At 37.4% G+C, this 12,776-nt stretch overlaps 1 protein-coding gene across 2 annotated transcripts in view; it reads right to left on the bottom strand.

Moving 5' to 3' along the window:
* LOC107685655 (AP-2 complex subunit beta) overlaps positions 1-12,776 on the bottom strand; it is a 48,879-nt gene that overhangs the window by 1,933 nt on the left and 34,170 nt on the right. For both annotated transcript variants that reach the window (XM_016482322.1, XM_016482331.1), the window contains one exon: positions 9,437-9,591. In XM_016482322.1, the coding sequence (XP_016337808.1) occupies positions 9,437-9,591 (155 nt within the window). The remainder of the gene's footprint in view (positions 1-9,436; positions 9,592-12,776) is intronic.

Here is a 12,776-nt window from a genome sequence, read left to right as displayed (position 1 = left end):
GGACCTGAGACTCGAATCCGCGACCTTCGGGTTACAAGTCCGACTCTCTATCCATTAGGCCACGACTGCCCCAAAATTCATGATGTAAATCAAAAACGGTAACTATAGTGGTTTTTAAGTGGTTACCATTAAAACAGGATAACTTTTAAAAGTACATCCACATCATATCATCAACTACAGAATGTCACATTTTATTATTAGCTGTTTCAACACAAATGCTTTACCAAATAAAAAGGACAGCACTTTTAGAGTTCATCCCACTAACTGATGTGAGCATAAGTATTGGGACAGATGAACTTAAGGCAGATGTAAAATATTAAAAGCTATTATTTTGTTGCAGATCCCTTGCGTGCAATCAGAGCAGTGAGCCTGCGGCCCATAGACATCACCAGACTCTTGGTTTCATCCTTTGAAATGCTTTTCCCAGCCTTTAATGCAGCCAATTCCAACTGTTGCTTGTTTTGGGGAGTTTCTGCCTTTAGTCTTCTCTTCAGCTGGTGAAATTCATGTTCAATCGGATTTAACTCTGGAGATTGATTTGGGCAATCTAAGACTTTTTTTGCCCTGATAAACTTCTTGACTGAACTGGCAGGGTGTTTTGGGTCATTGTCCTGATGCAATATGAAGCGCTTTCTGATGATTCTGGTGGCATTTTCTTGAATATTGGTAGCCAAGATGGTTTTGTACCCTTCCAAATTCACTCTGCTACTGTCATCATACATTAAGTCATCATTAAAATTGAGAGGGCCTGTTCCAGAGACAGCCATGCATGCCCATGCCATGACACCACCTCCACCATGCTTTACAGACGAGGCTGTATGCCTTAGGATCATTTGCAGTTCCCTATTTTCTCCACACTTTTGCTTTCCCATCACTTAGATAAAAATTAATCTTTGTCTCATCTGTCCATAAAACTCTGTTCCAAATCTCTACTGGACTTTGCAAACTCTAATCTTGCCTTTCTATTTTGGTGGTGGTCAGAGGTTTGCATTTTGCTGTGTAGCTTCTGTAATTCTGTGTCGAAGTCTCCTGCGGACAGTCGATTGTCAGAGCGTCACCCCAGCTTTCTGGAGGTTGTTGGTGATTTTTCAGACACATATTTTAGGGGTCATTTTCACAGCTTTTATGATTTGTCTGTCATCAACTGCTGTTGTTTTTCTCAGGCGACCAGGTCGTCGTTGTTAGCTGCTGATGTCTCCGGTGGTCTCCAAACTCTTGATTTCTCCATGCTCTTTGTTTTTGCTATAGCTCTAATTGACTTCCTCTTTTCTTTTAGCATCCAAATTGCTTGCTTTTCTCTCAGAGTCAGCTCCCTCGTCTTCATTTTGGTTTGTGTGTGTCGTCATCAAATGCAAGACTCAGAATACAGAAGCAATGGATATAACTGATACGACACATTCCCTGCTTTTGATCACTTAAGAGAGAACTGTGAGGCAACTGTTCCAATACTTATGCTCACATCAGATAGTGGGATGAACTCTAAAGTCGGGCATACACGGTGCGATTCTGAAGCTCGGAACTTCGTGAGCCCTCGCACACGTCACGTTTATCCAAAAATCGTACGAAGGCAGTCACACACGACACGAATTTACTACGATTTTACAAAATCTGATGTAAGCATTACGTTTCGCACCATTCATAAAAATATGGAGTATAAAATAGTTTTCTTTGTGGCAGCTATGGCTTGTGATGTCCAAAAAAAGAAAAGAAAACGGTTACACTTTACTTGAAGGGGTGTGCATAAGACTGACATGACACCTTCATAATCATGACATGACACCTACATAATCATGACATGACACATGTCATGAATATGAAGGTTTTTATGCATGTTTATGACAACTGTCATTAAGTGTCATTCGCTCAGTTATGTAATTTTTGCAAAGATGACATTGTTTGAGATGTCTTTGTTATGGGCTATGGTTAGGGGTAAGGGTAGGGGTAGGGTTAGGTCAAATAATGTCATATTTGCATTAAAAATGACATAACTGAGCGAATGACACTTAATGACAGTTGTCAGTCTTATGCACACCCCTTCAAGTAAAGTGTTACCAAGAAAACAAAGGACATGGCAAAGAGAATGGTTGAAATGCAGAGAAAAGCATGGACTTTCTGTTCTTCATAAACAACTCGAGATGAGTAGACTATTTCTGAATTTCTGTTTAACTCGTTTTGCTGGAAATACAACAGGCATATTCATTCATAAAGCTGAACGGCAAATTTGGCACAATTCGGAATAACAAATAAAAAATAGAGCTGTATAATTAAACTAAAATTACTATATAGACTATTTATATAGACTACTGTCTTGTCTGTGACTGCGTCGAATTTCAAGTCTCCGTGCGAGTGAGCACCGGAATCTCCACAGCGCCCACCGTTATATAAATTATAATAATGTTAACAGACAACAAAAAATATTTGGTGTATAAACACACACACACATATATATATATATATATATATATATATATATATATATATATTACAAATCAAGATTTTCCATTCTGTTGATGGCCATAGCAGATGCCAACTACGTTCATTCTTCTGTGGTTTTTGTCATCTTCTGATTGGTCAACTTCAGATGGATCGCCAAATCGTCTCGTTCAACCGCACATATGCCCCGAATTTAAAACAGCGTCTTATTTTTTTTTGACATGTTTGAAAATTATCGGGAGGACGGGAGGTGCTCGTAACGTTCTCGGATCGGCCCGTAATTCTTCTCACACGGTATGAGCCACGACCATGCGAGCATCTGCGATTTTCTCCCGAGATAAAAAAATCGCCTGCGAGCTCGTACGACAGCAAAAATCGCACCGTGTACGCCTGCCTTAAAATGCTGATCTTCTTAGCTGGTAAAACATTTATGTGTTGAAGCACCTAATAATAAAATGTGACGTAGTTTTGTCTCATATTCATCTTTTAATCATATTTACAGATTTCTTGACTCCACAGCAAACAGCCCAGTTTTGTCTTTACTGTTCCAATACTTATGGAGGGCACTGTATATATATATATACATACACATACACATAATTTGAGTCAAATACGCATAATTTGAGTAAAAAGTTGACCTGAGAAATTTGAATTACAAAATTTGCCCCTTTTACTTTAATGACAGCAACATGAACTACACACGTTTGTGTCAAAGCTGATAATCATTTCAGATGATCCAAACATGGCAAAAATGTCTGCCTGTCTGTAAAAAGAGCCACATGATCAATGTCAACAATTCATTTATTTGATAGTGATCCAGAAACAGTGCAGAATATTTCTTATTTTATTTTGCAACATTTCTTGGTTTAAATTTTTCAAAACCCAAAAATGTTATTTCCTGGATTAAATTAGATTCTGAAAGTGAGTCACAGACCTTTGGACTACACTGTATTTATCTGTTTCTCTGTTTTTAGTTGACCCCCCAAGAGGGGGTCTACACATACATCCACAAAACCTATCGGACCCATTTGAATTATACACAGAACTATATTTTATAGCAATATGGATGAGATTGTGGCTGTCATACCCTTTCAAAGACTGCTCATAATACAGCTTAACAGCTCTAGCCCAAGCTGTGATATAAACGACTGCTATTGGCTATTTAAAAACAGGGACAGGGCAGCTTGATATGTCCTGTCATGTCTTCCTGTTTCAGTTCAAATGATGTAAACACATACAATAACGCTGCCTGTTTCAAAGCACTTCAGTGGACCTTTTAAAAATGACACTGTGAACACTGCAATTGCAACTAAATTCACCCAGAGAAGCAAATTTAAGGGCACAAAAAATAAACCAGAAAATTCTTATTTTCACATATCATTTTCTTTCTTTTTTTTTTGTCAATGAACGCTTCCCTTTAAATGTCACTATATTCAGACTGACAGAAGATAAATAAGTGACTTTAATCCAATTGATTGCACTGAGTAATTCTCAGACCACCAACAACATAATCCCACGTACAGCAGAGCTTGTATTGGTTACCTCTACTTGAGGAATGTGTTTCCAGAGGCCTCGGCTCTTGGCAGACAACAGCACTCCATCACCGGCTGTTAGGTTAAACCGCACTGGCTCGATGGAGTCCAGTTATCATCTGTTCAGATCGGAGCCAGCTGCTGCCAGAATACTGAGAGCCGAAGTCTCATTAAAAATCAATTGTCTGGGATCAGGTAGGGTTTCTGATCGCACTGAGCCGACCTGGCCTCAGGGGGCCACAGGCAATCAAGCTCAGCAGAGGTGGCTGAACAGATGCCTTCTGAATAATCAAGAAGGGTCTATTGCTAATCAACAGATTAATCTATTTAGCAGACTCTTAATTTGGCCACCAACTTCCCACCAGAAATGTATAGAGTCCATTGGCTGCTGAAACTGAAAGCAGATTCCTAGCTGGTCAGTCAGTTGAGACTGGTTTTTGTATGTTTTTGTCCTAAGGACTACAATGCTTATTTCTCACTGGAAATGGAATCATCAGTTGAAAAAAATTACATTCATTAATTATTTCAACTCTTCCATCAGATGCCATTCTTATTATTTCCACCAACTGCCAACCATACACACAGGATTGTGGGAAATCAGAGGCAGTGAGCAATACATCTATGTTGCCTTCACAAAAACAATACTATAGAAACATTAAATCTGGATGTGTCCTGACGCCTGTGTTCCTGCACTAATTATAAAGCACAACACTGCTACGGAGTCTATAGCATGAAACAGAGCTGACTGTGAGTTGGTTCTTTTTAGTGAATCAACGTAACCGCTGTTTATCCGATTCCCAAACAAAATACTTTTGTGAGCTTTTGTGTATGTACAGTATATATATGTATATAATAAACAAAATATTTATCCCTTCAAAGTACTAGAAGAATTAATGTAATCAAATCCAGAACCTTTAAATTCTTTACGATTTCCATCCCTTCACTACCTGCACCGGCAGCATTTTTCAGGTTTCAGACGCTGACCATCTGCTGTGTCCACACTCTCTCTTACACAAACACACATTTACACATCACTGCATGCTTAGCAGCGAGTTGTGAAGATCTGAAGAGGGATTTTCTGTCTAGCTTGTCATTAAGTCAGTTTTATCCAAGTGCTTTGTGTTGGATGAACAAGCATTAAAAACAGTTGAATATGATGCTGTAATTTGTCTCACCCTCACTCATATGATTATAACAAACCACTGTCAAATGTGCAGCTGGAGATTATCAATCTCCAGTGTCATGCTGTTGCTGGTGCTCAACCTGTGTTCTGTGCCTCACTGAGCAAAAGAGATTTCAATTCACCAGGCAGAGCGTCGAGCAGAGCGCTGCTGTTTGGCTCCACATGAATTATAAAACATGTAAGTACAGACCTCGAACGGATGATGAGCACTCATTTCCATACTCAGCATCTCAATTTAAAAAATGCAACCAGATTTGATACCAGATGAGAGGTTTGTGAAGCACCGTTCATACCGAGAGTCGCTGCTGCTCATAGGCTGATATGAATTATATAATAATACATGTTTATATGTACCCACACTTAAAGGGACCTTAAAGAGATTCACTTAAAAATAAAAATTGTTTCAACATAATGTAAAACCTGAGTTATTTCTCTTTTGTGTGAAACACAAAAGGATACATTTAGCAGAATGTCCAAGCTGCTTTTTTCCCCACACAATGAAAGTGGATGGGGAGCAGGGACAGCAGTCATTGTCATTCATATTCATAAGAAAAGTGCAGCTTGGACATTCTATTAAATATCTTTTTTTCGGTTTAATGCAAGAAAGTCTGAAACTACAGCAAGGTAAAATTTTTATTTATTTTTTTATTGAAAAAAAAACCTAAAATGTTCATAAATATGAGATGTTATCACATGAGAAATGTATATAAAAACTAAAGTTTTATATATATTTTATGATAATACCTGAAAACCTACATTATTATTATTAATCTTTGTTAGTTCATGTTAGATAATGCATTAATGTTGACATATAAAACCCTACTGTTAGGTGTTAGCTTATTATTAATATCATTATCATCTTTAAGCAGTAGTAGCACTCAGCAACTCAATCTTTTACAGCATCACAGAAAAATAAAATTACATTATACCCACACTCTAAAAAATGCTGGGTTATTTTTTTAACCCAAATGCTGGGTTCAGCCTGTTGGGTCATTTTATTGAGTTGTTTCTAAAAAAAATTTTTACCCAGGTGCTGGGTAGTTTTCTGCACTCTAAAAAAATGCTGGGTTATTTTTTTAACCCAAATTCTGGGTTCAGCCTGTTGGGTCATTTTATTGGGTTATTTTTAATATTTTTTACCCAGGTGCTGAGTAGTTTTCTGTAACTAAGTTGCTGGGTAATTATTAATGCTGGGTTATTTTTTTTCTACCTAACCGCTGAGTTGATCCTGTCTCTGACGAAACAACCCAGCTGCTGCGTTAGTCAGATCGTGGCCTTTTTGTGTCCTCTACAGGAGAGAGCAGCTCTCAGCGCCGCCGATTTGGTGCACTTCTTGAGTGAAATAAAGGTTTGTATACATTTTGTTTAATTTATAAAGTCTTTACTGTGCTGTAAATTATATTATTTTATGCAACGCAACACAAGGATGAGTCAGTCAGCTGCATCAGCAGCGGTCACTTCTCATGATGGAAACACCTTTTGCCTTGCATAACATAAATGGATTTTATTCGTTATAATACTGAGTTTAATTTAATTTGATGTTATGTTCTCTAATCTCAGTACTTTTTATTTATGGGCAGGTTATGGAGTCTTCACTTTCAGCTACGAGTGAAACGTGAGGCCGCGGTCTAAAGTTCGCAGTTCTCCCGCGAACAGCAGCCCTTCACCGGCTCAGATTTCGGCGACACACCGGCACAAGAATTAGCACTATTTCGGTATGTAATAGTGTGTAAGTGAAATTGATTAGAGTGATTAAATTGATTAAAAGTGATTACAGAGAATGGTTGAATACACTTAAATTAAAATGCTACTTGTAAATGTTACATTTATTATTTCTAAAATGCTTCTTAAATGAGTTTAAATGTATATAATATTGTAAACTATGCTGTATTCACCCAAATAAATTTAATTTGTCTTGTATTTTGTCCATGTGTTCTTGCTTAATAATAAATGTTCATTTTTTGATTATTGCTGTTGCCTCTAGTAATTCTGAGAGTGATTTTTTAATTTCCAGCCCAGTTTAAGGCAGCAATATAATAATTTTTAAACAATAGCTGACTTGAATAAAACGACCCAGCATGTTGGGTAAAAACATTAACCCAACCAGCTGGGTCAAAATAACCCAGCATGTGTTCTGTCCAATATTTACCCAGCCCTAGGTTGCCAAATAACCCAAGTTGGGTTGTTTTTAACCCAGCATTTTTTTAGAGTGTGGGAAACCACAGAATAATACAAAAGATAATAAATAATTTCTAATGCATTGTCTGGGTTCAGCCTGTTGGGTCATTTTATTGGGTTATTTTTAATATTTTTTACCCAGGTGCTGAGTAGTTTTCTGTAACTAAGTTGCTGGGTAATTATTAATGCTGGGTTATTTTTTTTCTACCTAACCGCTGAGTTGATCCTGTCTCTGACGAAACAACCCAGCTGCTGCGTTAGTCAGATCGTGGCCTTTTTGTGTCCTCTACAGGAGAGAGCAGCTCTCAGCGCCGCCGATTTGGTGCACTTCTTGAGTGAAATAAAGGTTTGTATACATTTTGTTTAATTTATAAAGTCTTTACTGTGCTGTAAATTATATTATTTTATGCAACGCAACACAAGGATGAGTCAGTCAGCTGCATCAGCAGCGGTCACTTCTCATGATGGAAACACCTTTTGCCTTGCATAACATAAATGGATTTTATTCGTTATAATACTGAGTTTAATTTAATTTGATGTTATGTTCTCTAATCTCAGTACTTTTTATTTATGGGCAGGTTATGGAGTCTTCACTTTCAGCTACGAGTGAAACGTGAGGCCGCGGTCTAAAGTTCGCAGTTCTCCCGCGAACAGCAGCCCTTCACCGGCTCAGATTTCGGCGACACACCGGCACAAGAATTAGCACTATTTCGGTATGTAATAGTGTGTAAGTGAAATTGATTAGAGTGATTAAATTGATTAAAAGTGATTACAGAGAATGGTTGAATACACTTAAATTAAAATGCTACTTGTAAATGTTACATTTATTATTTCTAAAATGCTTCTTAAATGAGTTTAAATGTATATAATATTGTAAACTATGCTGTATTCACCCAAATAAATTTAATTTGTCTTGTATTTTGTCCATGTGTTCTTGCTTAATAATAAATGTTCATTTTTTGATTATTGCTGTTGCCTCTAGTAATTCTGAGAGTGATTTTTTAATTTCCAGCCCAGTTTAAGGCAGCAATATAATAATTTTTAAACAATAGCTGACTTGAATAAAACGACCCAGCATGTTGGGTAAAAACATTAACCCAACCAGCTGGGTCAAAATAACCCAGCATGTGTTCTGTCCAATATTTACCCAGCCCTAGGTTGCCAAATAACCCAAGTTGGGTTGTTTTTAACCCAGCATTTTTTTAGAGTGTGGGAAACCACAGAATAATACAAAAGATAATAAATAATTTCTAATGCATTGTTCTTATTGGCTGCACACAACTAGTGTTGTCTGAATCACAGATGAATGACTCTTTAGCTGGTTCTTAAAAAGATTCACTCAAAGGTCTTTGAATCAGTTGAACAAATTACTCGCTGAATTGTCAAAGCGGTTAGTAAATAAACAGCTGATTCACTTATAGACTGTATGTTTTCTCAAAGGCTGCCACACTCTAAAATAAAAAAGTAGACTAAATGTAGTTCATTAAACTTGTTGACTCAATACAAAAGCACAGAGGAGAGTGCCGCCACTTATTGAGATTCTGCTTATGTAATGGTATGTATGCATGTAATGTATGTCGCAGTTTGTGAAGATAATTCAGGAACGTTAAATAGCACTGACACAAATGAATAATTATTTGATACGACAGAATCAAAGGGCACTGGGGCTCCATGAGCTAAAAATGGGGATCAATACCCCACCTGTCGTGCGACAAGCCTTTTCTGAATGCTTCACACTGCTCTTGACCTTACGGTTCATTTAATACATTAGGCAAGCAAGTCAAGCACAAAGCATGACTTTCACGGTCATAAATTTATCATGTTTTAAAAGCCTGATCTTCAGAGCACTGAATTATATAATAATGTGCTGAAACCTTGGAGTGGATTGGTGTACAAAAAGACAAATAAGACAGGTTTTATGCTAATATAGTATTCTGTCAAACTTAGGGATGAAGGATGTCCTTGAATATGTTCTGGACTATGCCAAAAGCATTTTGTCTGTCAAGGGACAAGATTTATTTTGCTCTTTTGCGTCAAATTGGCATGCGCTCCTCGAGGCGGACTTTGTTTGAATACACAATTGGTCAATCTTTGTGCTGTGAGCGATTACCGTGTAATTGGGATTGCCAGGTTGTATGCGGAGTTCGGCGAGGATCCAGATCCCATTGGTAAGTTTGAGCGACTGATACAGCATGTCCTGGCCTTCTACGTTCCTCTTGGCGATGGTGTAGATGTTGTTGTTCTGCAGTTTGCCTGACACCGTATCTGCCAATACCACAGAGGCATGGTTACCCAACAAGATATTCACAGAAGTCTCTCACTAGAGTACAGTTATCAGAAGAAAAGCTACAATTTATCCATAAAAAAAAAAAACAACAACAACATGAAATGGTCTAATGAGCACTTGTTATGAGTACTTCCTATGAAACAGGAAGGGACTATACTACATGGCTATAACCTGTTTGTACTATGGATGAATGCACTGAATACACTCAGAATGGATATATTTCTGCCAGTTTCTTCACAATCAGCTTATGGTTGGCAAAGAGCATTAGTACAGTATGCAAAGTATGAGCATTATTAGCACAAGTGAAGGCACATAATGAACCAAAATTCACTACTCTCTACTTCTTTGTTGGAGACAGGTGGTATTTGAGCAGCAACATACAGAATTGTCTCGTCCTCAAAAAAGGCCATTCATCTTTCTCTTGTCATTTGGGTGGAAAAAAAGGTTTTGCCTATAATCATAAAATTATTCTAATGAATTTTGAATACTTTAAAATAAAAATACATTTTACCAATCTAAAGTAAAAATGGAGTCACTACACACACACATTGGCATTATCTAAAATAAAGTTTACTTGTGATTATTAATAGTGGTCGACCGATATATCGCCAAAGCCGATATATCGGCCGATATCTGCCATTTTTCAAATATCGGCATCGGCCGATAATTTTTTTCTGTTTGGCCGATGTGTTCGAGGCTGGACTTTCATTTTGACGGCGCATCTGACTTTTATTTTGACGGCGCTGAGAATGGCTGCGGCAGTGCCTGAACACACAGTGCTCACATTCTCCCTCTTGTTCGCTGTTGTCATTCAGTTCTGTCTATTACGGATAGAAGTCTATCTAATAATCAGATAGAACTGTTAAACAAAGGAATTAAAATGTATACAAAAAAGTATTATAACGATTGCTTTAATATTATTAAAGGCAAATATTATAATACTTTCTCGTTTGCCGTCAGCATTCCGCAAATACGCATTTATATCATTTAAACAAATCTTTGAATGACTAATGAACATTTAATTTCACAAACCTTGCAGACTTAGTCGAATCTAGTTGAGATCTTGTGAAGTGTGCATGTGACCTGCATGATCGCGTGTTCTGTGACAGTCGGTCCTATGGTCCGTGCGAATTGAATACGGACAGGAGGAGAGATCAGCTTCACTGGAGACGCGCGATCGACAAAATTTTAACTCGTGACTGATTTCAAATTATGCTGCGCTTTATGCATTTGCCCACTGTCATATTCATGTCATTTTCACTGTGTGCTGTATTTAAAATGAGTGTTACGTTGGCTTTATTTGAAAAAATATGATTCCACAAACTTCCCAGAATACTGAGTGCCCTGTTGGTTACAGCGTTTACTTTCTTTTAAATTATATTTTTATTAAATATTTATTTGTGAAAAATACTTTGTCTTCTAGAGTATAAGTATGTTTATTTTACACGTTTATTTTTTAATCCATTTTCAAATTATTTTAAATTTCTTAAATATGAATGAAAATAAATAAAATTATATCGGCTTTATATCGGCCACCCTGCTTTCCAAGATATCGGCATCGGCTGTCAAAAAACCCATATCGGTCGACCACTAATTATTAATTACATTTGTAATGATTTGGAACTACTTCCAAATTAATTTATACAGCCCTGCAGTGTTATACCTCAAATTTTTTTCAGGAATTTTCAGCATAAATGTACACCTTGAAAAATTTGGGTGACATTCTCATTCCATAGGATATTTTATTGTACAAAAATTTGTCTTGACAAGTCGTAAGTTATTAGTGATTAATAATAAAATAAATGTAAAAAATAATTAATACAGTTTATTGGTCAATTTCCTTGAAAGAGAAAGTCTGCACATCTTAACTTCTAATTTTTTTTTCTTTTTTGGGGGGCACACCAAAAAACAAACGAAGTAAACATAAAATATATAATAATAATAATAAACAAAAACAATAACAATAACATGTTTACAAAAACCTCTTTTTACCATTAGAAGGTAATCTACTGCATGTAACCGACTGTCCTAAAACTACTTTACACATAATACTATGAAACTCCTAGGGGTCGACCGATTATCGGCCTGGCCGATTATCGACGCCGATATTAAATAAATTTTTATGATTATCAGTATCGGTCATTTTCAAAACCGATTTGTCGATAAAATAATTTAATTTTGAAACACGCTATCTGGCTCTGATGCAGACTGTCGGAACCGGGTGTGCCTCACACGTCCTGAAAAGTGAAGCTGCGGGCTCTTTGATCGCCCCCTGGTGGCTGGCTGCAGTACATGTCATTAACCCCACCCTCTCCATGTAAACGAATGGGACTTGAGTCAAAATAAAAAAAATAATTACGCTTCCAATACAGTTTTCCGAAAGATGGTTTTGGTCATTTAAGGTAGTTATCATCACGCTGATATGTTAAATTGTTCGTTTTTGTGATAAGTTTGATTTTAGCTAGTAATTTGATGCTATAAAAACGGGGCGTGTCGTTATGGTTGATTGGGTCTGCGGGAGTTTGATACACGGCTCCACCTCATGACACTACTGCACAGACTCGGGCTCCAAATGACGTCATTTACTCAAGATGGCAGCGGCCATACTGAGATGCTTTGGCTTCACTTTTTTATAGTGGAAGGAATAGGAGACGCGTCGTCCATCTTTTTTTACAGTCTATGGTCGGAACTCACCACTCTGTAGCCTAAGGAAATCTCCGCCCACCGCCCATCTGATTTGTTGGGAGTCACAAGTCCGACCAATCAGCGTGGAAGGCTAAAGGCACTGAAAGTTTTGCACTCTCACAACGAAAGCACATGCTAACTGTAGCTGCTTCAGTGATCACGCATCAGTTGTCTCTCTAAGGCAGCAGCAGACGTTGCTGAAGTTGCAATAAATCACAATCCACTACACTGAAGTTGCAAAACACCTCAATATTATCTATTTATGGTTTCCGTGATGGGGAAAATGCAGACGGAATCGCGGAATCCAGTCATATAAATGGAATTTACTGTATAATGCGGAATGTCACAGAATTTGTCAAAGTTTGGATGAATTAATCAAAAGTAGGTCAGTACACTTAAATCGACTCGTGCTATGGACTAGTATCTGTAAATATTAAGCCGCAAAAAGACTATTTAAATATGAATCCTGCATGTTCTG

Source organism: Sinocyclocheilus anshuiensis, unplaced genomic scaffold (assembly GCF_001515605.1).
Source record: "Sinocyclocheilus anshuiensis isolate Anshui unplaced genomic scaffold, SAMN03320099.WGS_v1.1 scaffold705, whole genome shotgun sequence".
Classification (NCBI taxonomy): domain Eukaryota; kingdom Metazoa; phylum Chordata; class Actinopteri; order Cypriniformes; family Cyprinidae; genus Sinocyclocheilus; species Sinocyclocheilus anshuiensis.
The sequence above is the reverse complement of the archived record's forward strand: the minus strand, read 5'-3'. Positions and strand labels throughout refer to the sequence as shown.